This window comes from Lontra canadensis, unplaced genomic scaffold (genome assembly GCF_010015895.1).
Source record: "Lontra canadensis isolate GAN:19392208 unplaced genomic scaffold, GSC_riverotter_1.0 scaffold8, whole genome shotgun sequence".
NCBI lineage: Eukaryota > Metazoa > Chordata > Mammalia > Carnivora > Mustelidae > Lontra > Lontra canadensis.
Window position 1 is genome coordinate 3330957 of NW_022631002.1, and position 25904 is coordinate 3356860.

Below are 25904 nucleotides of genomic sequence, written 5' to 3' on the forward strand. Positions count from 1 at the left end.
ACAGACACCCCTGGGACCATGTACGCGTGCACACAGACATGTAGACACGTGTACACCCGACCCCCAAATCTCTAGGCTTGTTCTCCAAGGCCCCCGCCAGCCTGCATGTCCAGCACCACCTGACAATAGAAACTACCCCTTTCATCACCAAACGGTCACTTGGTGGTTTCTGTCCCCACCCCTGTCCAACTCACTTCCCCATGTCATGGCCCTCACTCCCACCTCCACGCTCTTGTCCCCCACAAGCAACATAGCCAGCCTGATGTCCGTCATGGTCCTGGCCCCCACCTCCCTCATGTGGGCTCTGGTTAGCTCGGAACTGTCCCCAGGCTTCTGTCTCTCCAGTGCTTAATGTCACAGGTAGGTCACCTCCCTGCCCCCCAAATTCCCTATGGCCCCCAAACACAGCAAAGGCCCCACTCTGGGCTCCCAGGGCCCTCCTGCTCCCCTCCAGGCATCTCCCCAGGTCACGAGCCCAGCGTCGTCCATGGGAACTTCCTGTGACAACAGAGATGTTCTCTTCCTCTGCTGTCCCAAATGGTGGCCACCAGCCCCACACGGGCTATCAAGTACTTGAAATGCGGCTGGTGTGACAGTTTTGATTTTGTTTCATTTTAATGAATTTACGTTTCCATGGTCACATGCAGCGAGGTCAAAGCGTGGCCCAGGGACCAGCCACATGGGTGCCACCTGGGCCTGGGGACGATCCAATGACCATGGGGGCTGTTTCCTCTGCAACACCCATTGCTTCTTCAAAATCTGCTTCCAACACTGCCTCCTGCAGGAAGCCCTCCCAGATCACTCCAGCCCCAAGGGAACTTTCCGTCCTCACAGCCCCTGCAGCCGTCCACATCCCTAAAAGCGCAAAAGCTTGCAGCCTAGTCCCAGCCAAGTCCCTCCCCTCCTCAGGTGGCCAGGAGGGCCTTGCAGGCACGACCTGTGACTCACTTTCGATCCTGCCCTCCGCCCCTCTCAGGCCTGGCACCCAGCAGGTGCTCGGGAACTGCCCCAGCAGCTGCAGCTGCAAGAGACCAGCAGCTCTTTCCAAACCAGGGCAGGCAGAACAAAGTTGGTTGCGGGCTATTTGCTTTATTACTCCTTCCACTCAGCTCGCCCCACCGGTCTGACCCGCTGACTGCCTCTCTGAGCAGAGCACCTGGGAGGGGACAGAGCCCTGAGTCAAAGGCATCAAAACCAGGATGAAAAGCAGGCAGGTGGAGTTATTGGTTTCAATAAGCCAAATAAAACCTCACACGCTTTTCATGAACCTCTCTGCAGGCCGCGATCGAGTGGCAAGGCTTTGTCACCCAGCAGGTGTCCATCCTCGCAGCGCCCGCCAGCAGCCCACCTGCAGACCCCGAGGGCCGCCCCCCCCAAGAAACACTGCCAGAGGCTGGGGGGGGAGGAAAGGGCGAGGTCTTCACTCCCCCCGCTCCCCCCCACGTTCCCTCTTACAACCACACACTTGGCAGCCTCCCACACACTCTGGGCTCTGAGCATCTCCCCCGATGCCAGGGCCGCGGAGCTCCCGCTGACCCAGGGCCAAGGCTGCCCACAGCTCCCCTGTCCTGGCAGAAGCCCCCAGAAGCCGCCTGGGAGCCTGGGGTTCAGACAGGAGACATTTAATCCCATCCCACTGCTCAGCCTGCACTCGGCCCCCCGGGCCCCCTCCACCGCCCCTGAGCCACTGCTCTGGAAACTTACTGCAGGAACGTCTGTCTCAGCCTGGGAACCCGGAGGCGCGCTTCACATCTTGGCTCTAACCCCGGAAGCTGCCAGAAACCTCACTTTTCCGTGTCCTCTTCTGCCAGGCAGAGGATCGAAACCCCCCCCCTCACCGCCCCCCCCCCACCCCCGCCCAGAGCTCAGCAGGAAGTGGCCTCAGCCCCACGCAGAGGCGGTCCCCAGGGGCGACCATACGGATGGGCCTGTCCAGGCTGGGGGCAGGCACAGGGGCCCCAGGGAGGGCCACCAAAACCCACACACGTCTAATGCAGCCCTGAGGCCTCCCCAGAGGCACGCCACTCCGGTTCCCAAGAAGCAGGGAAAACACACGTTAACACGAGACCCCAGTCGCAGGCCGATGCCCTCTGTGCCCCTGCACCAAGCCAGGGAGGCTGGGAGCACTGAGCCCCGGAGCTCCCATCCCAGCCCGAAACAAGACGATGGTGCCAGTGCCAACGGCAGGGAAGTACCCCAAGGACCACGCGGCCTGCCCCGAGAAGCGCTTGAAACATACAGACCCTTTCAGTTGTCACGGCCAGCTTGGGAAGGATTCTCCCGCACATCTGCTGCACGTGCACACCGCGGCACGGAAGCCCCGAGTCCCGTCCCGGAGCGCAGATTCGAACGCTGGCCGCCTCGCTTCCACGTCCCTGAGCTCCAGAGCTCCACTAGCCCTCGAGGCCGCCTTATGAATAAGGAGCTACCTCGGAGGCCACTCCTGCTGGTGACAAGCTGGGAGCACAGAAGGAGGAGGAGCCCGTCCCCAGGGGTGACGCCGGACAGGCTCGCAGACTCCAGGCAGCAGGCAGGGAAGGGCGGGCGGGACAGATGGGCAGGGGAGGCCCGCGAGGCCTTGCCTCCACGCTGGGAAGTCGGGCGGCTGAGGACGTGCAGACCCGGGGAACTGGTCCCACGGAACCAATCTGGAGAGGGGACGATCCTAGAGAGGTGACGGACCATGAGGTTGGAATACGGACAGGGGAGGGCCTCTTCTCTGCCACTCGAGCTCGGAGGTGGACTTAGCCGCACAAACCGCACTTATACCCCAGGACCAGAGGGTGCCCGTCGGAGGGAACTGTCATTTTTATGGGCTCTGCAGCACGGAGCCCCGGGAGACCCTAAGACGGGCCGAGGCAGGAGACGTCTCTCAGGGTCACCCTCATTGATGCCTACACAGCACCAGCGGCTGTTGTGCAACTCGGGGGGGGGGTGTCAGGAACCCTCTGACTCAAGCTTCTTTCTGGCGAGCTAGTCCCGGCTGGTCTGGCTGCAACCGTGCGGATGAGCTGGGAGTTGCCAGCCCCATCGACGGGCCGAGAAACTGAGGGACAAGGGCACACGGTCTCCCACGGGCCTCCTCCCCACAGAGCCCACCCCGTACCTGGGTCAGGAGTCCGGCCGGCTGCCCTAGCCACAGACCAACCCCGGCGTGCTAACGTCAAGGATGAATATTCATGAGCCTCTCCAGTTCTACACTTTCATTTCTGGCCCAAATTAATAATTTACCACGGCGTTTCATTAAAACCAGGCAGAGCTCATCAGCAGCCCCCCACAAGGCCCCGCAGCCGTCCCACGGACACCGGTGAGGGGGTGAGGGGCTGGTCTTTCCTCCGGGATGAGGAACGACCACCCCCCCCGCTGCCCCCCATCTCAGGAGACAGCCCTTCTCTGTATGGGGCTGGTGACCCTGCAGTGGGGAACCCCCTCTGCCACGAAGGGGGGCCCCGTCGGCGCGCCAAGGCCTCTGCTCCAAGCATCTCCAGGACACATTAGCAGCCGACTCCAGAAGAGAGCAAACTCTTCTCCCCTGGTGAAGGGAGAAGGCAGAGCCACCACCTGCCTGGTCACGGGGACCGCAGGTGGGCGGCATGTATGGAACAGACAGTCTCCCAAGGAGGCAGGGTCCGCACCCGTGTCCCGCATGCCCCCTCAAGAGCCAGAGCCTTGCCCCCTCCAAACGAAGCCAGGATGCCCATCCCTCCTAAGGGACACGGTGTGACCCCCTCCTCCCGGGACTGGAGCCCAAAAAGCCAGGCAGTTCACCCTCGTGAGCCGGGACATGAGCCTCCAGAGCCCCGAGCAGCCACGTACAAAGCAGAGCTTTCCCGAAGCCGCCAGGCTGTGAGGGAGCCCCGGCCACACTTACGGACCACGTGGAGGTGCTCAGAGGGGCAGCCCCCTCCCCACAGAGGTCCAGGGCACAGCCAGGGTCGACCAGGCAGATGACAGGGAGACGGGCCTTCAGATGGTGATTCCAGGGTCTGGCCGCCGAAACCCCTCCAGCACCCAGGGTTCCCTGCTGAGGCCCCAGGAGCCACAGGCCAGAGGCCAGTGCACCCCACCATGTCCCTTCTGAGAACTCCTGAGCGACCCCACCCACAAGCACAATAAAACGAGGTCGTTTCAGAACCACACCTGGACTCAGGAAGACATCCTCCGTCCCAGGGTATCCCGGCGCCCTGCAGGTGACCCCCCCCGCCCCCCGCCGCTCCCCCAGCTGTGGGGCTGGCCTGCCCACCCTGGGCCTGGCGTCCCATGTGTCGCGCTGGGGTAGAGACAGCCTGAAATCTGTCTGTGAGTGAAACTTCCCAAAAGGGAAACGGGGAAGGGAGGGGAGAGGAAGGGGGAGTGACACCTTTGTCCAGGGGCCCAGAAGACCTAAGATGAAGGCTGCTGGTAGTCCTGACACACATTCCCAGAAGCGGGGGAGCTGGGAGCCGGTGTGAACCGCCCCCCCATGCAGCTGCCGCCCTGCCCTGCCCACCCCACGCGTTACTCCAACTGCTCCCCAGCAAGCAGCCCGCCTGCTGGGCCCCTCCTGTGAGCTCAATTAAGACCCAGGCATTGTCTCCTCCCCCCTTCCTTTATGTTCCCCGCCGGCCCCCCTTCCTCTTGTCAGATAATCACGGGAAACCAGCAAACGGTTGACACAGTTACCAAGACAACAGAAGTTAGGACTGGCGAGGAGGTCTGAAAGCTAATCCTAAATGAATTATAGGGCAAGAGTGACAAGGGGGTGGGGACCAGTGTCGGCCAGCTTCAAAGAGGGCCCAGCGCAGGAGACAAGGTGCTGTGGGCCTCGGGCCACTGGCATTGGGCTCCACCATCCTCTTGAGAGTGACGCGGGGGGTGGGGAGGTCGAGGAAGGAATTCAATAACGGGAACTTCTCCACTCAACATGGGACGGCACCAACATCCTTCAACCAGGAAGACGCAGGGTCTGGGGCACCCCCAGTACAGCCTTTCTGATGTGGGGGGGGGTAGTGGGAAAAGAGCAGGGATGATCGATCGAGGCGATTCTGTTTCCTCTTTACTTATTCAGAACTTGCCATCTTGTGACCAGGGCGCTGAGCACGCCCCGGCTGGCCGACAGCCATTTCGGGAGACTGAGCACGGGCGCCCCGAACTCCTCGCTGGCCTGCCCATCCCCGTGGGGGCCGACCAGCGATGCCATCCCTGCCCCAGCCGGCGGCCCTGTCGTGAACGCCTCAGCTGGGTCTCTCGGGAAGGGCCGGCTTCTCTGACACCAGCTCAGAGCCCAAGGCACGGGCAGCAGCAGGCCCACGCGGGCGGCCGCAGCTGACAGTTCCAGAGCTTGGGGCACGATGACCTCCTGGAACGCTCAGACCCACCCCGCTGGTGCCATTTAAACAAACAGAGCAAGTGAGGCCCAGAGAAGGTAAGGAACCTGCCCAGAGCCACACAGCCAGATGGGAGTGAAGGCAGGATGGAACCCAGGGCTCTCCGCCCGGCATGCTCATCTTACCCAGTGCTCCAGCATCAGATAAGTCTGCCGGCCCTGAGCCGCACGGGCCCTGCCACGCCCCTGCCCTGCCCCGCAGAGCCTGCCAACAGCCTCAGCTCTCCGTCGGTCAACAGCCACCCCCTCTGGAAGGCCACCCTGAAAGACAGGATACCCCACCCTCCGGATTCCTCCACATCCCCTCTCCCCAGCCCTCCAGGCTTTCACTCAGGCAGGACTCTCCTCCAAGGGAGCTACAGCCCCATTCTCAAACTTCCGGGGGACTCCGTCACCCAGCTCAGTTTCTGTAATCAGGACAGTGTCAGGCCTGTGCGCACACTTGAGCGAGCATGAGAACCCCCTGGAGGGTTGGTGAGCCCACAGACTGCCAAACCCCGCCAGCGTTTCTGCCTCAGGAGGCCTCGAGGAGGGAGGAGGGGTGTCTCCCCTCAGGAGAACCTGTACCTCTAACAGCTCCCAGGTGGGGGCCAGGGCTGCCGGCCCGGGAACCTCACTTTGAGAACTGCCAAGATCTTAGCCCAGCTCAGCCTCCACTCTCTGTACTGTGACCTCCACTTGCAGACCCTACACCCAGAGGGCCCCAGCCCGCCCCGCCTCCCGCAGGACCCCAATACTGTAAGGAAAGCCTCTGCTGACTGCTGGAGCCATCTTCCCAAAACAGATGGGCCCAAGGCGTGCCGCCATCCAATCTGTCTCCACCTCCAGACTCTCCCCCACCTCTCAGCGCCTCCACACTGCCAACACAGTCTAGCCTGCCACCTGTCTCTCGCCTGGGGCCATGGCAGTCCCTCCATGTTGGTCTCCCCACTGCCCTGTGACCGCCTGGAGTCTCCCTGAGGCCTGCAGCCAGCGGGGAGCTAAAGGCCAAGTCCTATGACCCCTCCTCTCACCTTTACCCTGCTCCCCAAGGGCAAGCGCCCTGTGGCCACACACACATCCCTGGGGCCCCAGGGCCTTTGCACAGGCATGACCCTTTGCCTGGGCCCTTGTCCCTCAGGTTTCGCCAGGGCTAACACCTCCCTTTCTGGCCACCCGGATAAAGCAGCCTGCACCCACACTCTAGCTACCTCCCCCTCGCCCTTCCCCAGCTCCCTTGCATCATGGGGCACCATGCAATGTGTTCACGGCTGGAACAGGCACTCCAGGCGGGCGCGCCCTCGGGGGCTCCTTGGCCGCATAGCCCTGTACCTGGACCAGGGGAAACATGTACTGAATGAACAGAAAAAACTCCGCTGCTGTTAAGGCCTGAAATCACCACCCCCAGCCCCACTTGTAACAGAATCAACTGAGCTTACGCGTTGCTGGCCGGCTGACATCAAGGCCTTCCAGAATGTGGTTCCAACTCACCCCAAGGGGTCACTTCCCACCACCCAGCTTTATCCCTCCTCACCAAGCTCTCTCCCTTCCCTCTGAAACTATCCTTCCTGGGAGGCCCGCAGTCGGGGAGGGGAGCAGCCCAGCCCCCTGCCAGGGTCAGCTCTGCCTCCACCAGCTGGGCCTGTCTGCCCTGCCCCCACTCTGAGGGCAAGAGAGGGTCCCAATGCATCTGTCTGGCTTCCAGGGTCTGGCACCTGCGGGCCCAGAGCCCATGGCTACCGGCAGCCAAAGAGGCCCTCCTGCCTGCTCCCTCTCTTCCCCCACGCCTTGGGTCCAGGACCCCCATTCTGGAAGGTGCTACACTGGACACCACCAGGGAACGGGTCCCCACTGTTCTCGGAAGGCTACACAGGCTTCAGAGCCCCGCCACTAGATGGCACTGCTGAGAAGCAGGGTAGGAGACAGGGCCTTCCCTCTCAACCGGTGGACAGGTGTGGGGGCTGGGTTTGCCCCGTGAGAAGGGCCAGCTCCCATCACCTCCTCCCTGTGGCCTCTCAGAAAGTGCCTCCACCCCCACCTTAATCCCAGTAGGTGCCTCCCCTGCACTCACAGAAAATTCTGCACACACCAGCATTCGTCCCCCCGGATTTCTCAACCCGCCTGTCTGCCACCACCACGGCAGCAGGAACGGCCCAGCGTGTGTCCTCAGCCTGCCCAAAGTGCACTGAACATGCTGAGTATTTTAAGGACAGCTTCCCTATTCTTGTTCATCCTTCCTCACTGTACCAGTCTCCTTCCACTCAGCCTCACTCCCTCTGTGTTCCTCACTTCCAAGGCCTGCCTGCAATGCCGCTTCTTCCAGGGAGCCTTCCTGGATTTCCTCCCTCAGGGTGATCCCAGATTCTGGCCTTGTTCCTGAAACAATCGGGAGATAAGACACAGACCTCTTTCGCTGCTCCTGCCTCCATACCTCAAGCACAACACAAGGCCTGGCTCCATGGCAAGGGGTTGGGGGGGGGGCGTGGGCAGGCCTTGTTCAGAAGGGAAGGGGCAGATTCTAAAAGGACACAGACCTGTTCTGTGCCCCTCAAAGGCAGAACTGGGTCAAATGCACACACACACTGTGTGTTCTGTGTGAAAAGCAACATTCTAACAACCCACAGTGGCGACACATTCTATCAGGAACAGGACCCTGCCGAGACCACTAAAAGGAGAGAAGGGAGGGTTTGGGCCATCTGACCTCTGAGGTCCCTTCCAAGTCCAATGTTCCGTGACTTCCCAGCCCCACAGGCCATTAAGCAAGTGGCCAAATGCCCACTGGGCGGCGGTCCAGGCCTGGTCAGAGGGCGCTTCCTGTCTCTCTGCAGGAGGAAGACAGGGCAGCCGTGGATCCTTCGAGGCCGAGGTTGGGGGCTTCCGGTACGGGGTGGGCTCTGGCTCTGGGGGCGAGACGTGGGCCTGTCTTCACGCAAACCCAGCCCCCCAGCCCCCAGCGCCCCTCTGCTTCCAGCATGCCCGAGATCTGGGCTGAAGGGTAACCACCAACCCCAAGCGAGAGCTGTGGAGGGCCTGGCATCAGTGGGAAAAAAGCCGGAAAAACGCATTTTCCCCTAAAGACTTGTAAAAAAAGAGTCTCACTGATTTTTTTTCCCTTTTACCCCAAGCCTTCACAGCTCTAAATATGCCACACTTAGTAATTTTACGAGCAAACCAAGCTATACATCACACGGTTTTATGTTCCTAAATTAACAAAAGGACTTTAAATCTATATGGAGCTCTTAAAAACACACAAAAAAGCACGCCATCTATTTTTATTCCCTCACCCCCAAATTCCCTCTTCCCTTCTAATGCACTCCCCCCCCGACCCCCACCCAGCGGCTGCGAAATTCCAGCTAATCCTGCAGCCAGACCACCAAGGAAAGACAATTCCGAATATGGCAGAAGACCTGCTTTGCTGAGAACCCCAAACACAGGGGTTCCACTGCCCTTTGGGAAAGGCTACTTTAGGGGTTCCAAAAGCCTGATTTCCCCCCCTGCAAAGTAGATTATCATAGGGTGTCCCCTTGCAAATGAAGATGCCCCATCTCCCAACCCAGTTTCCACGGAAAGTCTCAGGAGAGTTACAAGTCTGCAGGTCCTACAAAGGCTCCTGACCGCTTGTCTTCTCAGCTGCAAAATGCCAGGCAGACCAGATGATTGCAGGGCCCATCCGCACTTGCCACTGGAGGGAGGAAGCACGGGGACACGGGGACACACACACACACACACACACACGTCCACATCCAGGGGGAAGAGGGCCAAGGAACAGGGAGCACTAGACTGGGAACAGAAACCCAACCCCAGACACTTCATCCCACTGCTGACTGTCCCTGGGAGCTGGGTGGCCCTGGCCAGCTGCCCCTCTAGCCTTCTTCGGCCTCCTCCTGAACAGAAGGAAGAGAATCCTCTTGCCCTGGTCTAGGGCAGGAATCCAGGTATGATAATGACTGGCTCCAAGAGCATAAAAGAAAACTTTTCCTGACTCTCAGAGTCAAGAGATAAGAAGCAAGAGAGTTTCCAATGGGGCTCTATCAGATTCCCACCCATGGAGTAAGAACAACACATTTAGGCAAGAAAAAAAAACTTAATGAGAACCAAATTGAGCAGGGGGGTGGGAACCAACCCAGGCCCCTCTGAGAAGGGCTGGACCACAGCTGGGACAAAAGGGCCCCTGGCTTTCCCCGCCCGACAGATGGAAATGTGGCAGCCCCTCCCCAGTTCTCAGGGGTATCAGAAGATTAATTAGTGGCTGCCTGGAAAGTGCTAGATGGGAGCCGAAATGCCTGTCCCTGCTGAGTTTCGGAGCTGTAAATAAGCAGCTTTCTCAATCGCCACTGAAATAGCAATGCTGTCCTTTTATCTGACTCAGATCCCTCAGCAAGCCTTGGGTGGTTCCTGAGCCAGCCCCAAAGCCACGGCTTTGCTTAGGACCGACCCAGCCAGAAGCCAGGTCTGAGCTCCATCACCCCTCCCTGGGCGGCATCTGAGTGGGCACCTGCGGACGGGGAGCTGGGGGCCTGCCCTCCCCACCAGCCCCCTCCCTCAACCCAGGTGGGCCTGGGCAGAGACCCGCACCCAGCCTCCCACACTGGGGGCTTCTGGCGGCAGGCGAGGGGAGAAAGAGAAACCCAGGCAGCCCGCCACAGGCGGCCCAGGGCACCCTCAGCTCCCCCAAGGCAGGGGGACGCCCACGTCTCTGGCAAGCCTGTCGGAGGCTGACCTTGGAAAGGCTGACCTTGGAAAGGGGGGGGTGGCAGCTAGGGGCAAGGAGATGTCAGACTGCCTGACAGCAACCGCCAGCACGCTGTGTGGCTTGGGGCCAAGCCCCAGCCGTCTCTGGACCTCAGTTTCTTCGCCGGAGTTTGGAGTGTCCTTCCCAGCAGTGGCCAGTAAATCCTGAGGGGCAGCCGGGGTCACCCAGAGTTCAGCATGGGGCCAGGGCGGGGTGAGCTGACAGCTGCCCGGTCCTCCCTCCGTGAACTCCAGGAACAAGATAAGGGGGGCGGCAGGGCAGGGCGCCACCACCGACACCAACCGCCAACTCCCTCCCTCCCTCTCCTTCAACAAATATTTATTAAGCTGGGACTCCGGAGCCGCGCTGCCTGGGGTCAGAGCCCGGCTGGGCCACTTGCGTCCTGTGTGACCACGGCCTTGCCGTGCCTCAGTTTCTTTTGCTGGTCAGTGGGATTTGGTGTACACCACAGTGGGCACTGAGCGGGTGCCCCATAAGAAGTGGCCGCCACCGCCTCGTCCTCGGTGTTCTATTATGGCTGCTAGGGTCTGGCACTGAGCTGGGCACGAAGTAAACGCATGGTCCCCTCCGGCCTGGAGCTTGCACGCTGGTCGAGTTCGGCAAAGAGGGTAGCTGGGCGCAGGAGCACACGGAAAGGAAGTTTTCCAAGGAGCATTAGAGAGCCCACCCATCCACCAGTCCCCAGCTCCCATCCCACATGCCCACGCCTCCTCCTCTTGGTATGAGGAGCGTCCCTCTGCTGGGTACCAACCCTCCCCCTGCACCCCGCCAGTGAAGGAGCATGCAGAGCCAGCTACATTGTCATGGGGTCCAGGGGGTCTGGCCCAAAGACCTGAGTTCAAGTTCCAGTTCAACTACTAAGCAGCCCGGTGATTTTCTGCAAATAATTCTACCTTGATAATAACAATGTGTGTGCACGGCGTGAGGCGGGCTGGCTGGCTGAGTCAGTAGAGCATGTGACTCTTGATCTCGGGGTCGTGACTTTAAGCCCTATGTTGGGTGCAGAGCTTACTCAAAAAAATCATTTTTATCCTAGCTATAGCTTGCTATAGCTTGCTAATTGTTAACTTTGTAGCAGCCTCGTAGGCCTGTCCTCACACCAGATGTAGCAAATACAGTACACAGCTGAAATATCTGCCTCCTTACAAATGGTCAGCACTGCTATTGTAGCCCCAAAGCTTGCCACAGACCGCAGAGCAGGCGTGGCCATGTGCCAATAAAACTTTATTTACAAACACAGGGGGTGGGCCAGGGATCGCCAGCCCCTGCCTCATACCATACTGAAGGAGATACCATTCCCGATAGCACTTCAAAACTGGGAAAATCAAGGCCCAGAGAGCTCAAGTCACCCGCCCAAGGTCCCAGCTTGTAAGAGGTGGAGCAGGACCCTTTGCTGCTTGGCCTCAGTCCTGTCACCTGTCAAGGAGGAGCAGCAGTTGGGACTGTGAACTGCCTCGGGGTGAGGGCTGGACAGGCAGGTTCTGGGCCCTGGCTCCCCGCACTTACAGACGCAGCCTGGGGATCTAGCTGTGGGGCCAGAACCAGGTCCCAAGGCTCCAGAGCATTGGTGTCAGGCCTCCAGAGGCCAGGAAGGCTGTGCCTCTTCTCTAAGGGGTGCCTCTAGGCCTCTCCTTCCTGGAGCAGGGTGGCGGGCAGCAGCCGGTTCCACATCCCAGCTCTGGCCAAATCACTAGTCCCTCTGAGCCCCCCTTTCCTCATCTGTGAAATGGGCAGCCACGTGCACAGACCTCGGAGATGGGAGAGACTCCTGCAAAGCACTCCCAAAGGGGCCTGACAGTGGTCAAGAGAACTAGGCCACTGCCTACTCTGAGCTCATAGAAGCAAGGAAGCAAAGCCGCCGGACCATGGTTCTCCCCCACAAAGCCGCTAAACTGTCATAGCAAAATCATGAAGTACAAAACCCTGGTGGGGGAGTTAAAAAAGAGAAAACTAGAAGAGAGCAAGAGAGAGAACTCGAGTGCGTGACAAACCTCTCTCCACAGGCTGAGAAACGACTTGTGCCCTGACCTCCCCCGGGGGCCAGATGGGCAGACCTTCCCCGCCCCCCCCTGCCCCTGGGCTTAACACCAGCCAGGACTGATTTTCCTTAATTGCTCTGAATTTCCTAGCCTGACACTTCCTCCTTTTCTTTCTGAAAGCTCCAAGTGTAAATAGAAAACCGGTCACCTGACGAATAGTAAGTACCAGCAGCCACCCAATGGCAGGTGAAGTGGGGTATAGATTACAAACACCTGTGCTTTTAAGACACCCTGTACTTAAGAAGATTCATTCTTGCCACAAACATGCACTGAGTGTCTATGAAGGAAGGGGGGGGGGGCCTCCAAACAGGGAAGAACTCTCCCTGCTTTCCTGCAGCTCCGGGTGCAGGGGGGAGGCCCACAGGAAGAGCAGCTGGGGTTCCAAGAGCTCCCATGCATCTCGCCAGCTCTCGGCTACCTATGGGGGAGATGGCTCCCCACCCCTCCACCAGCAGCCCTGTGCTAAAACGCAACCTTTTTGCAAATTGGGGGTTCCTGGTTCTAATTTGGATCAGATCCTTCAAGGGCAGTGTGGAGGGAGGGGAAGCGCTGGATTTGCATTTCAGGCCGTAGCAAAGAGACCAAGAATACAAGAGCAGACCCTGAAAAACACACTTCCTACAAAAGCAGTGTAGACACCAAGCATTAAATGCAGACCTTGTCAGTTTCTGGGAAGGGCTGGGGACCTAAAACAGCCACAAAGACACTCAGAAAGAGAAACTGTACAGATTTCATCCAGAACCCATTAGTCTTTCCTACTTTTTTTTTTTTTTTAAGTCTGTTGGCCTCTTGGACGACCTCCTCCCCTTGTACAGGTTCACCGTGGCAAGTGCCAGATCCAGCAGGGCTGGGTCCCGTCCAGGCCATTTGTGGCACCCACGTTCCTCCCATGGGCTGTGGGGCTTCTGTGGGAGCCTCAGCCAAAGTGACAGGAGCTTCTTCTGAACGTACAGTAAAAAAAAAAAAAAAAAAAAAAAAAAACCACCCAAACTCAACACCCAGCCACCTGCACCTTCTCCCAGCAAACCAGGGCAGAAATTACCCTCCACAGGCAGCCTCTTATGCAGAATTTTAGAAGCCCCAGTGTGAGTCCAGGAACTCCCTCTCCTCCCTACAGCCCCCCCCATCTCCCCCCCCCCAGATCCATGGACCGCCCCCCCCCAACTTCCACAGGAACTGTGTTCACTCCCAGGGCAGATCAAACTCTCAGAGGAAAGAAGGGAAGAGAAAAGCAGCGGTCCCAGGCTGCCCTGTGTTCCTGACCGGCGGGTCCTCCCCCACAGAGGGCAGGCCTAGTCAGTTACACCCCACCCCAGGGACACTAGAAGGGGGTGACAAGGAGGCAGCTGGAAGGGCCCCAGGGATCACCGAGGTCCCTACCTCCTTCGCCAGGAAGCCCTGGCTTCCCAGCCTCCCCTCAACCGACATGTCCTTATTTTTCAGGTTTCAAAGTCCAAACAAGGTGAACTCAAGAGGGGCTCCCAAACCTCCAGCTGTCACCCCCACTCCCCGCCCCTCCACTCTGGGTTGCAAGCACGACTTGCCCCGAAACAGAAAGTTACACGGCAGGCGGCTGTCAGCGCGCAGGAAGGTTAGGGAAACAGGAAGCCACGCCACAACCACCCTCCGGAGCTTCCCCCGGCCCCCTCCTCCGACCTCGGCAGGAACAAAACCTTCCAGGGAAACCCGGGCAGGAAGGGGGGCGGGGGGCAGGCGCGCCACGCTCGCCCGGAGACGGCGCAGGGGACTGGCTGGAGGCAGAGGAAAATAAGCCCCAGGCTGGGGGCGGGAGGGGGGCGCAAGCCACCGATCGGGGCGGCGTGCAGCAAAGTAACTTCACACCCGGGGCTTAATTCACCTTGGAAGGCAGCGTGCCCCGGACGCTCGCCGCGCCGCCGCGGCGGAGCCGGCTCCGGGCAGACAAAAGGAGCGAGACGCGCAACCCCCGGCGGCGGCGCGGTGGGGGCGGCGGGCAGGGTGGGCGCTCCCCGCCGCACGTCGCGCACACACCGCCCGCTGGACCGCGGCGGGAGCCGCCGGGCCGCGCGCGCCCGCCCGCCCGTGAGGTGGGGGGGGTGGGGGGCTCGGCCGCCCCGCCGCCCCGACCCAGGCTGCGGGTCTGGGGGATGGGGGGGGCGGCGCCGGGACGCGCCGGCGCCGCGCGGGACCCGGGGAGGCGCGCACCGCTCGCTTACCTGGTAAGTAATACAGAGGCGGCTTCAATCCAAACATGATTCAAATTAGAATTCCATAGTGGCCAGAAAGGGATGAATTAGGGAAAAAAAATTTTTTTTAACCCAGCAATGAAACAAAAAGAGCCGTCCGAGCCAAGGCGCTCAAAAATGTCCAAAACAATAAAATAAAGACAGAAGAGCGATTCCGAGAGCGACGGAGAAAAATGTCTTTTTTTTTTTTTTTCCCCCTCCCTAAGATGATGGAAGGGCTCTCTCCTGGGCCAGCGCCCGGACAGTTTCGGCCACCTCGGCCCCGGGGCAGATCCACAAGGAGGTGACTGACGACCGAAGACGGGCCGGAGCCTCCACGGCTGCCCGGTGTCTCCGCCGCCGCGTGTGTATTTTCTGCCTTTTGGACTTGAGATGCAAATAAAAAAAGGAGGGGGGCGCACAGCGGAGGGAAGCAGGCGGGAGCGCGGAGAGGAGCGCGAGAAAAATAAAGGGGGGAGGTGAGGGTGATGAAATTGGGGGGTTGAGATCTTCAGGGATTACTCATTTGAAAGAAAAAAAGGAGCGAGAGAGACGGGGGGGGGGGAAGCAGCCCCAAGACGTGCGAGTAGCAATCTCTCCTCCATTCAGCCATTTGAATGTCAAGGGCGAGGGTCAAGGGACCTGTTTCCAACAGGGTTTCACGTTCAGAACCAGAAGGAAAAAGGAAGGGGGGGCGGCGGGAGGGGGTATCTCTTGTTGCCAAGGAGAAATCGGTTTTGTTTTCGTTTCCCCTTAGCTACTGGGGGAGGAGGGGCGGGGGGGGGGAGAAGAGGAGGGGGCGAGCGGGAGAGGGGAGAGGAGAAAATTAATACCCAAACAGCCAAGAAGTACCGAGGGGGAGATTTCTTCTCGTAAATAAGAGGCAGCGATTGCAAACAAGTCTCCGGCAGGAGAAAGCAGGCCGGAGAGCCGGCTCCCCTCCCCCTCTCGCCACCAACAACCCCCCACCTTTTTCTTTCTTTTCTCTCTCTCTCTCTCTCTTTTTTTTTTTTTTGGTTATCTCCCCGGGCCGGCGTCCCACCACTGACTCAGAGAGCAGGGGTGGGGGAAGGAAGAGAAAGAACTCGCGGGGGCTCAGGCGCCCGGGCAGAAGGAGCAGGAGGAGAGCGGGGAGGCGAGAGCGCGCGGCGGTGGAGAGCCCCTCGATCAATTTTCATGCAAGAATCATTATCGGTAAATTGGAAAGCTGGCTGCCTGACAGCAGATTTGTCTCCCCTAATGAAAGCGAAAGGGTAGGGGCGCAGCGGCGGGCGGCTGCAGGCGGCGGCGGCGGCGGCTCCTTCCGTCTCTACGCGGCATCTTCCAAGAGCTGCATGCTTTGCAGAGCGATAATAATAGTTTCACTTGCGAGCTTCTCCCCGCGCGGCTGCCGAGCCGGGCAGCCGATCCGTGCGGCCTGGGATCCGGGCGCAAGACAGCCGGGCTCCCCTCTCCGAACGCGGGCAGGGTGCCGCGGCTGGCGGCGGGGCGCTCCGCTCTGCCCCAAAGCGGGGCCGTTTGCAAACAGTGGGCGGCCGCGGGCGCCGCCGGGCCCCCCTCGGCTGCCCAACTCCGCGCTCTGGCCGCCCGCCCGCCCTCCCCTCCCACGGCTGACAGCTGCGGGAGCCGGAGTTCACCCGCCGCCGGGGCCTAGGAGGAGAATCCCCAAACCGTGTCCCCGGAGGCTCTGGCCAGCCTTTGGTGAACCCACGCGGGGCTGCGGAAACGCACACGCCGCCCAGCCCGGGGGGAGCTCCAAAGGCGAGCAGCTCCTTTCTCTCCTTTCTCTTCCTCGCGCCCCGCACCCCACCCTTAAAAATCCGTGTTGTAAGTGTAATCAAATGCTTGATACCATCTTCCACACTCTCCCTGCACCGGTGCATTATCAGATCCGGGAAGGCATGCTTCCAGGCAAATAGACCTAATAAATGCTATTACTGGGATTCTGCAAGCCGCGGCTGCACCATAGTAACGAGCGTCCTGGCTAATTTGGTTTAAGAGAACGATCAACTGCACCCAGTGTGAGTGTGGAGTCTGTATCTCTCCTCCCCACGCCGCCTCTCTTTCACACCAGCTCAAGAAGGCCCCATGTGATAATTCCCCAAATCGAAGGGGAAAAAACCCTGCCGCCAAACCACATCCTGTGCGCTCATTGTCCAGCCCAGCGATTTTAAAGAGACAGACTCCCTCTCCCCACGCCCCCACACACTCTGGAACGCGCGCCGCAACGCCGCCTCTTGACGTGACGGCTTATTTTCAAGCCCGTTTTCCTTCTGAAGGGCCCCTCGGTGGCCCAACGAGCCGGAATCGCGGCCGGGTGACACTAAGGGGTCACCGTTTGACCCCACAGACAACCAGCCTGCTTTGAGGAGCAGACCTGAGCCCGCAGGTACGCAGGGCGGGGCCCCGCGAGCTCGCCAAACTTAGGTTCCTGCCAACGCTCCCCAGCCCCTGCGTAAATCAGGGGTCCCCCGCGGCAGCCCCGGGGTCCCTGCTAAACGCCGGGGCTTCAGATGACAACTGAACTCCCGGAATACGATACTCTAGAGGCGAGCTCCGGAGGGCAAACTGGAGGTGGTGGGGGCACCAGGCGTGCCTCCGGACCCCTCTAGGCCACTCACGCGCGCCCCCACCCCCGCGCCGCCCACCCCGCCAGAAGACTCAGATGGGCTGGGCGGAGCGCTCGGAGTCGCGGGAGCGAGGTGGCGCTCCTCCCCGCCGCCACCAACGGCTGGGTGGGTGCCGCACGCCGGCGGCCGCCTGCTCTGCCGGCTGGGCTGCCGGGGGGGTGCGAGGCGCGTCTTTTAGTCCCCCGGCCGCGCCCCACCCGGCGCCTCTCCCCGCGGGCGGCCGGGCGCGCGCGGTCACCCGGGGCAGCGCCGGGGCCGCTGACCTGGAGGAAACGGGCCGCGCGGGGCCGCCGGCGCCCGCTGCCGGCATCTGGCCGCTCCGCCCCGCGCTGACCCCGGAGGTCGCGCCCGGCCCTCGGCGGCGGCGGCCCTTTGTTTCCGGGGCTGCGTGGCGGCTCGCTCGGCGCTCCCCGCGCCTCCCCCTGCGCTCGCCGGCGCTGGCGGCCTGGCGAGGGAGACAACGGTCCCCGCGCGGCGGGGTCGGGGTCCAGCACCTGCCCGCCCCCACCCCCGTCCCCGGCTCGGCTCGGCCTGGCCTCGACTTGGACCCCAGCTTTCGCCTCCTGCCCATTTATCACCCACTTATCACTCGCACGCTTGATAATCTGCGCCCCTCTGGGAGTGGGGGGTAACAGGGCGCGCGTGGGGGGGGGGCGTGGGAGCTGCCGCCTATGCACCCCTCCAGGTCCCTCATAGGTTTTGAAGATCTCTGATCCTACTTGGGGGGGGGGGATTAAACTATTTTTAAAAGACCCTAAACTATCAGTTTCTGTTGTCATTCTTTTATTGGTTTTTAATTCTCCAGGATTACATGAACAACAGTAGTAATTAATACTAAACCTTCCTCTACTGTATATGCTAATGGCAGGAGCCATAAAAATTAATTTGCAAACATGTCATTACACAATAGCTATACAGGCAATAAACCTGTAATTACGGGCCAATCACAGGCTGGGTACAGAGGGAGAGATGGTCCCCCAATCTGTTGGGTGCCCCCCCTCCCCTGCTAAAATGGGGAAGATGATGCCAGCAAGGAGCTTGCCTTCTGAGAGCCACCTGTGGAGAATGCTCCCAGCTCCAGCGGACGGCAAAAGGGTCTCCTGCCTCGAGCTCCAAAAAGCCCAGCTTCAGTGCAGGACCCCCTGGAGACAGCCACTCCCCAGCCCATCAGGACCGATATAAGGCGGAAAGGAGAGGGCAAGAGCTCCCCGCCGAGCCGGCAGGTGGGGGGCTGAGCAGTAAGAGGGTAGGAAGCCCCACTCCGGAGGGCCAGCCCCGGCCTCCCCGCTCCCCAGTCAGAGGCAAACATCTCTCCCTATAAGCATTTGAATGCCGGCATCGAATTATCTCTAGATGCTCCCGCCAACCCCTAATGGCTTTCGGCCACTGCCTCAGGGAAGAAGGTGAGCCTCGAGGTTCTAAGCGAAACCCAAGCCTCCTTCGGGCCTGAGTTTGGGCGGCTCGGAGTAGGTTGGTGACATTTCCTGGTGACAGGGACGTTTGGAAGGGAGGAAAGGAGGAGACCCACTGTGAGAGCACGGCTGCACCACGGCTCCTGACCTGAAGCCAAAACAGCTGAAAAATAGAAAGCCACCCCCGCCGTGCCAAGCAGCCTGCTTAGTGGGCCGACTCTCCACTGAATGGCTCGGTTGTTTGCCATAACGTGGCTGAAGGAGGAGCTGGAAGGATTTTCCCTTTCCCGCTGGCCCTTGTGGCTTGGCTGGCGTCTTTGGAACGCCTCACTGTGGCCATTCATTCCCAGGGGAGCCGTCCCAGCTCGGAGGGTGGCGATGGCCTGGCTGGCCCGGGGGCGGAGGAGGGGGTGGCGAGAGGGACAGCCAGCCCTGGCCACACCTGGCCCAGGTGAGAAGGGCAGCACTCTCCTGGGAGTGTCACTTCAGTGGGATTCTGTGCAAGGACAGGATGTCTCTCTCCACCCCCTCTTCTCTCTCAGACGCAGGTCATGGCCATAACCCTCCCCCCATCTCGGTCAGATCACCTCTGGGGGGAGGGGGGAGGAGGGAGGAGGGCATTTCTAGAAAAGAGGCAGGAAATGGGATAGGCTGAGCCTCCAGTGCCCCTCCAGTCGGGGCCACCGCAGGGCAAAGTCGCCCCCCCCCCGCACCCCCCCCACCGCCACCTCCCTGAAAGAGCCCTGTCCACACTGCAAGCCGACCCAGGGTCAGAGGGCAGCTCTGGGCCATGTCCTGGGCAGGGTGGAAAGAAGAAAAGCGCTTCGTCTCTCAATGGGAAAGCAGGCTGGGGGCCGGCTGCCTCCCTGGAACCTGCATGGAGCCCCCCAGAATCCCACTCTGAAGCAATGAGGTCCCCCCCGCTGCTCCTTCAAAATGGAGGGGCCCGAGACTCCCCCTAGCGGGACAGCCGTTGCCAAAGCACAGAGACAGCCCAGCCGGCCAAGAGCGTCAGCTGAACGCAGTAAAAATAGCCTTCCTGCACGTGCTGAGGACCCGGGCTGCAGCCGGGGTCTGGAGAGCGCAGCCAGAGGAGGGGGGACGGGGGGGGGGAACACTTGCAGCCACGGGCCCCCGCCAGCTCTGCATGCCCACTGCACCCTGCTGGCCGCCCAGGCCAGGCCCAGCTGCCACCAGGCCACCAAGGCATGCCCCCCAGGGATCTGAGGAGAGGGGGCAGAGGCCATGCTGGGAGCGTGGCTAGCCCGAAATGGCCCTTCGGGTCTGCCCCTCCACTTCCCTCTTCGGGATAATCACGCCAGCGGATGTTCCCTGAGCACTCAGTCTGTGCCAGCTGCTGTTCTAAGCACTTTTCACAGGGAACTGACTGGATCCTCATGACAATGCTGTTCAAGGTCACCATGAGGAGTTTCATTTTCTAGATGAGGCACAGAGAGGTCAAGGACCTCACCCGGGGACACACAGTCGGGGAAGTGGCAGGGCTGAGATCTGAACCCAAACTTGTTCCAGAGTCCAGGTTGGAGCTGGACCTACCAGAGTTCAAGTCTCAGCTGGGCCCCCACCCACCACAGGCCCTCAAGGCCATGACATCACCATCTGGAGACCTGGTGTCGTCACCAGGAAAATGGGATGAAATCGCTCCCGCATTCCAGCGAGAGGCGGGTGTGGAACCAGCCTGGAGCCTGGCACAGGGTAAGGACTCCATAAACAGACGTGGAGCGACTGCTGTGTGATAGGACGGCTACCCACCGGGGCTCAGCATACCCAGTCCTCCCGGTGGCGTGCTTGGCTAAGAGCGCTATCTTATCCGGAACCTGCCTCTCCCTGGGAGGCAGACCTGCAGACCTACAGAGATGAACCCATTTCATACCCAAGGACCCTGAGGCCGGAAGAGGTGAAGTCACTCGCCCAAGGGCACGCTGCTTTCTCCCTCAGTCCAGCTCCTGCCCTTAGGTGACCAGTTCCAAGTCTCAAGACAACAAGCAAGTCTGAGAGGTCAGAAGAGAAAAGGGGAACCTCTGTCCAGGCACCCCTCGCGGTGATATTTGCAAACCCAGGTCTGGTTTCCATCTTTGCGTGCTTTGTGTGCTCGCCTCTGCTTGCCTGCTACCCGGCAGCTCCAGCAAGCCCCCCATGCAGACTGTGCCATCCTGTCTTGGGGGATGGGGGGTGTCTAGGTGGGTCTCCTGGGGCCCCTCCCCCTGCCGCAGTGTCGTGGTTTGAATGGGTCCCACCGAAATACATGTCCACCCAGAAGCTGTGATGGTGACCTTATTTGGGAAAGGAGTCTGTGCAGATGTCATTAAGGGTCTTGAGATGAGGTCATCCTGGATTATCAGAGTGGGCCCTAAATCTGACGACAAGTGTCCTTACAAAAAGAACAGACCAGAGAAGACACAGGGAGGAGGCCATGTGAGGACAGAGGCAGACACCGGACAGAAGATGAGACCACGGCCCCCAGGAGCACCTGGAGCCCCCAGGAGCTGGAGGAGGCAGGGAGGATCCTCCCCTCGAGCCTTTCGTGGGATCGTGGTGACCTTTCTGGCCTCCAGAACTGGGAGAAAGGAAGGTTATCTGATGTTTCAAGCCACCCAGTTTGTAATAATTTGTTACAGCAGCCACGGGAAACTAATACGTCCTGTCGCTTCTGCAGGAACAAATGCTCGCTCCGTACTGTTACCCCAGGGAGGTCCTGGGTGTTGTCCGAGGCCGCACACCGTGGACCTCGGGCCAGCGGAGTCCATGTCTCCCACAGGTCTGCAGCAAGGGCCTGGATGAAGGGTCCAGGGCCCCTGGCAGCGGGCGGCATGTGCACAGTCGCCCGTCCTCTGTGAGGCCGCAGTCAACACCACACAGGGATGGGGAGGCTCTCGAGAGGCCTGCGCACCCCCTGCTCTCCTCCCTGGGAACCCACATTCCCTGCCTGGGGTTTGGGTGGCAGCCAGCCTGTAAGAGATCAGTGGGTGTGGCCATCTGCCCGGAAAGGGGGGGGGGAGACCGCCAACCAGCCTTGCCAGAGGAACCTAGGAAGGAGGGCTCAGCTGGCCTTCTGCTTCCCAGCAGCCCGTGGGGCCTGGGGGAGCGATAACCAACCAGGAGCCCTGGTGGCCGGCTTTCCACCCAGTCTGCTTCCCTTCCCCGCCCCGGGCTCACACCCCAGGCCAGACTGCTCAGGCTCGCGGGCAGGAGCAGGCGGCTGGATGACCCAGAGGCGGCGGACAGAACGTGGTGTGGGAATAACCCACCAGTCCCAGGCCTGGCCCGGCCCCGCGAAACCTCCCACTGGAGCCTCCAGGTTCCCCTTCTGCGTCTGCCCACCAGACGTGCGCTCCCAGGACGAGCCTGAACCCACAGATGGGAGGCGCGGCGCCCCCCCCGCCCCCCCAAAGGTTGTTAAGAGCAGGCGGCCTCCCACCGACTGTATGTTAACGTGGGCACGTGTTTGAGAATGATCTCCTGTGTGCCTTCCACTTCGAGGGTTACAACATGTCACTGCCAGTGTGAGGAGCCCGGGGGACACCCGGACCCTTCGTCACAGCAGCTCCTGTTAGCTTAGCACGTGACCAAGAGACCCCCCCCCCCCCCCCGGCCCCCTGCACAGACATTTACTCAATACCTCGCGCGAAGTCGCCTGCTTTAAGGGCATGACCGTGTTTCCTCCCCGCGGCAAAAATAAGTCTGTCGTTACCTCCATTTTGCAGGTGAGAAAACTAAGGCCCAGAGATATAAAGTGACCTCGTTTTTTAAAAACCTGTGCTCTAAGGAACCCCCTGCGTCAGCCTCTGGTAGGACCCGGTAAAGAGGCTGGAGCCATTTGTTTAATGAAAAACAAAACAAACAAAAAGCCAGAAGGGCAAGGACCGCGCACACTGCGGTCTGCCCCTGGAACTGGGCGTCCGACCTCCAGCTCGGGCCTGCGGGTGGAGCTCGGGGCTGGGGGACTCTTTAAGATCCTGGCTTGAGGAGCCATATGCAGCGGCTGGGCCAAAGCCCACCCTTCTCGTGGCTGTGTGGATGCCAGAGAAATCAGCCAGAGCCCGCGTCTGGGGCCACAAGCTCAACCCTGACAAGGTCCCGCCCCCCACCTCCACCCCCGCCCGCCTGTCCTCACGCGACTGCAACAGGCCAGCCACTTCTGGAAGCACTCCATTCATAATCCAAGACAGCTTTGGTCGTGAACATGGGCCTGGTCACCGAGGGAGGTCTCCGGGAGAGGCAGCCTGCCGGCGCGAATCCCGACGGGCACCTTCTGGGGACCCCACGACAGCCCGTGGGCAGCCTGCCCCCAGACAATAAGGCTTTCTTCTCTGTACCCAAGCCTGCACCCGGGGACCAGGCGCTCGCCTGTTCAAGGAGGAGAGGCATCCGTGAGCAGCTGTCCCACTACCTCCTGCTGGGGAAGAAGGGCAGGGGGCGACGTAATTGCCCGTCTGGGGAGAACACGCAGCTCTCCCCGTGCACCCCTGGGCCTGACCGCTTCAGGTCTATGCAGCCCTCACAAAGCATGGATGTGGCATGGGGCTCCCCACCTCCGCCACACTAAGGGGGCTGGAGAATTCTTGGCTGGGGGCAGCAGTGTGCCCTCTGGGATGTTTGGCAGCACACCTGGCCCCACCTACCGGATGCCAGGAGCACACTCTAGTTGTGACAGTGAAAATCTCTCCAGAATGGACACGTTTCTCCCAGGGGGAATGGACAGAGGCACAAAATGACCCCAACTGACAGCCATCAATGTAGCCTAAGGGGTCCAGCCAGTATAATGAGCAACCTGAGCTTTTTAGTTCTGCTGTCAGCCTTGGACAAACAATGGTCCTCTCTTGGCCCTAATTTTGCTGCACAAAAAATTTGAGGGGCTGAATGGGGTCTTCTAGCTGCCTCTGATTCTCTGGTGCTGCTTAGAAGCAATGGTTCCAAAGTGGGGACAAGCTTGTGACTCAGGAAACAGGATCAGAAGGGAAGGAGTCCAGTGATCAAGGGCTCGTACAGAAACAAGGGGGTGAATGGACCCATGGGTTATGTGGGCGACCCTGGTGCCTTGGGCCTTTCCGTGTTTCCCCCTTTCCTCCACAGACCTCCTTCTCTCCAACCTAAGGAACACCTGCTCGGGGGAGAAAAAAAAGAAAGTATCTGCTATCAGTCATTTACACTCTAGTATGATTTAGCCCCACCTCTACTCTCTTCACAGAACCAAGCTGTGGGCCTGGTAAGAGCCACCTCATGACTAACTAGAACAGCTGTAGCATGTGTTGGGAAAAGGCAGGACAAAGAGCTATTCTGCCCACTTGGGTCAAAATGGTGGTTTCAATTTCATAACATCATGTGATGAGATGAACTTCCGGGTGCCCTGTGTTAGAGTCTGTTTCAACAGCTGCCACTGGGGGGGAGGGAAGAGTCTCAGCCAAGTTGCTCCGCTTGGGAGGAGCTACGTGGCTCAGAGGAATTGCGATAAAGAGGTGGGCCCAGCAGGGACCCCCCCACAAATCAGGTCCTCGGGGCTTCGCGACCGTGTCTCCCGCCCACACCCGGCCAACATGAGCTCGTGCGGCGTTGCACAGTGCGCCAAGGCCGGAACATTCTCGGTTGGCAAGCGCCATCCTGACCCATGTGTCCCAAAGGCAGGATTTCCGGTTGTTTGTGGGGGTGGATTATCCCAGAATCAGCTTGGCTTCAGCTTTTAATTGGGAGGTAGGATGGCTGTTCCTGAGGCAGGGGGGAGCATACACCTGTTTGGTTCCACAAAGTGGGAGGCATGTGGGGGCATGGGAGGGGCGGTCTGGGCCCCAGCACAGCTCAGCCCCCATCACAGGTGCAGGGTGGCTCTGGCCTTCTCTGGCCTTCAGTCTCCTCCTCGGTAGGACGCATGGACTAAATGATCCCCCAGGCCTTCCAGCTCCATGAGCCCATGATTAATAAAACTCAGACACACCATCTGCTCACTCTGACATTTAAGAAACGGAACGGGTTTCCAAAGAGAAGGCCGCCCGGTGCGACTTGCTTGCAACTTGCTTCTCCTCCTTCGCCTGCTGATCGCGTGTAGGTTCACACCCTCCCCACGTCCCAGCCCCGACTTGGAAAATCCGGGCACGCGCATACCCAAGCGCACACAGAGCTGCGTCCCCCATCCCTCCCCTGAGGTCAGACAGGGAGGAGTCGGCTGGTGACAGAGGCCTGCCCTGGTAACACTCTGAGCCAGCCCCCTTCTGGGGACTGCACCCCTTGACAAGGCCTTTGCCGGCCCCAGAGCCAGGCATACATGTCTCGCCACCATGTCCCCAAACTTCACAACTGTTACCACTGACTCATCTAGCCCACGTGTTCAGCTCCTCCTCGGTGTCGGGGAGGGAGAATGGCTGCCCCCTTTATGGAGGGAAAACCGAGCTTGAAAAGTGAAGGGTCAGGCCCAAGGTCACACAAATGACAGGCAGCAAGGCACGACAGGATCCTGATCCAAAGGGATAAAGAAACAGGGTCTCGGGCCCACTCCATGCCATGCCCGTGGCCCTTCCATGGCCTCTGACTGCAGGCTGGGAAGCCCAGAAGAAGAGAAAGCAGTGGCAGGGGAAAGGGGACACATTCTGGACGGGTGAGACCTTCCCCACCAGGCAAACTCCAGAAGTGGTTTTAACTTAGCCCAAGAGCTGAGCAAGGGCAGCAGGAGCGTGGTTGGACATGGCACCTGCGTGGCAGCCGGGTGTCCAGATGGGCCTGCTCTGCGGCTTCTGCCAAGGGCCCAGGTTCTCGCCCTGGCTGGGCCCCACAGACGAAAGCCCTGGGGCCGCCCCTGGCTGGGGATCTAGGATTCTCCGTCGGCTGAACCTCGGCAGACCCCACCTGAGCTGCCCCTTTGCTGCTCTTGGTCCTCAAGGGGTTCCCTGGGGGTCCTCCGGTCTTCGGACTCTGCTGCTGTCCTCCCGAGCACCGGATTTGGCTGCCTGCTCCTCCCCTGACCAGTGTGGAGACCTGCCCCTCTCTGCCATGCTCCACACTGAGCACAGCCCTCAACACCCCTCTGGGGCTCTGTCCACCATCCCCACCCCCTCCCCACGGCACCCCCAAACCCGACTTAGAGAAGTGCCCTGGACTTCCTGTTTCTCATAACGACCCACAAAATCAACCCTAAAAGCTACATAAAAATAGTCCCACAGTTTCTAAAAAGCACCCAACGGCTGGCAAGACGGTAAGGAATTACCAGGTCAGAGGGACAGGGAAATTGGAAGCTGGAGCTGACCTGCTCCAGAGGCCATGTTGTCCCTGAGGGCATCTGAAATCCTGCAAAGTCGGAAGGTCTGGTTTTACGGCCTTAAAGAACAAGGGGTCAGAAAGCAAAGCCTGGGGCCTCTGCACAAGTTGGAGCGCTAATAGAAGACCCTCCCCCTAACAAGGCAGGACTCCAGGGAACGACCCGCTCAGGGTGAGAGCCAAGGGGAAGCTGGCCAGAGAGGCCCCATGCAGAAGTGCCGTCAGACTGCAGCGACTTGTGCCATCCTGCGGTCCTCAAACC

The 25904-nt window shown here is 60.2% G+C and overlaps 1 protein-coding gene and 1 long non-coding RNA gene across 7 annotated transcripts in view; one reads left to right on the forward strand and one right to left on the reverse strand.

Annotated features, from left to right (window-relative positions):
* Positions 1–25904, reverse strand: part of GSE1 (Gse1 coiled-coil protein) — a 387016-nt gene that overhangs the window by 83638 nt on the left and 277474 nt on the right. For 2 of the 6 annotated variants that reach the window (XM_032853826.1, XM_032853824.1), the window contains exon 1: positions 14332–14569. The exons of the other annotated variants lie outside the window; for them this stretch is intronic. In XM_032853826.1, the coding sequence (XP_032709717.1) occupies positions 14332–14368 (37 nt within the window). In that variant the 5' untranslated portion in view covers positions 14369–14569. Of the gene's footprint in view, positions 1–14331; positions 14570–25904 lie in introns of those variants that run through there. 6 annotated transcript variants of the gene reach the window in all.
* LOC116865579 lies at positions 14278–16355 on the forward strand. Its single transcript, XR_004382235.1, has 2 exons — positions 14278–14334; positions 14568–16355. It is a non-coding gene; the product is annotated as an uncharacterized LOC116865579 (long non-coding RNA).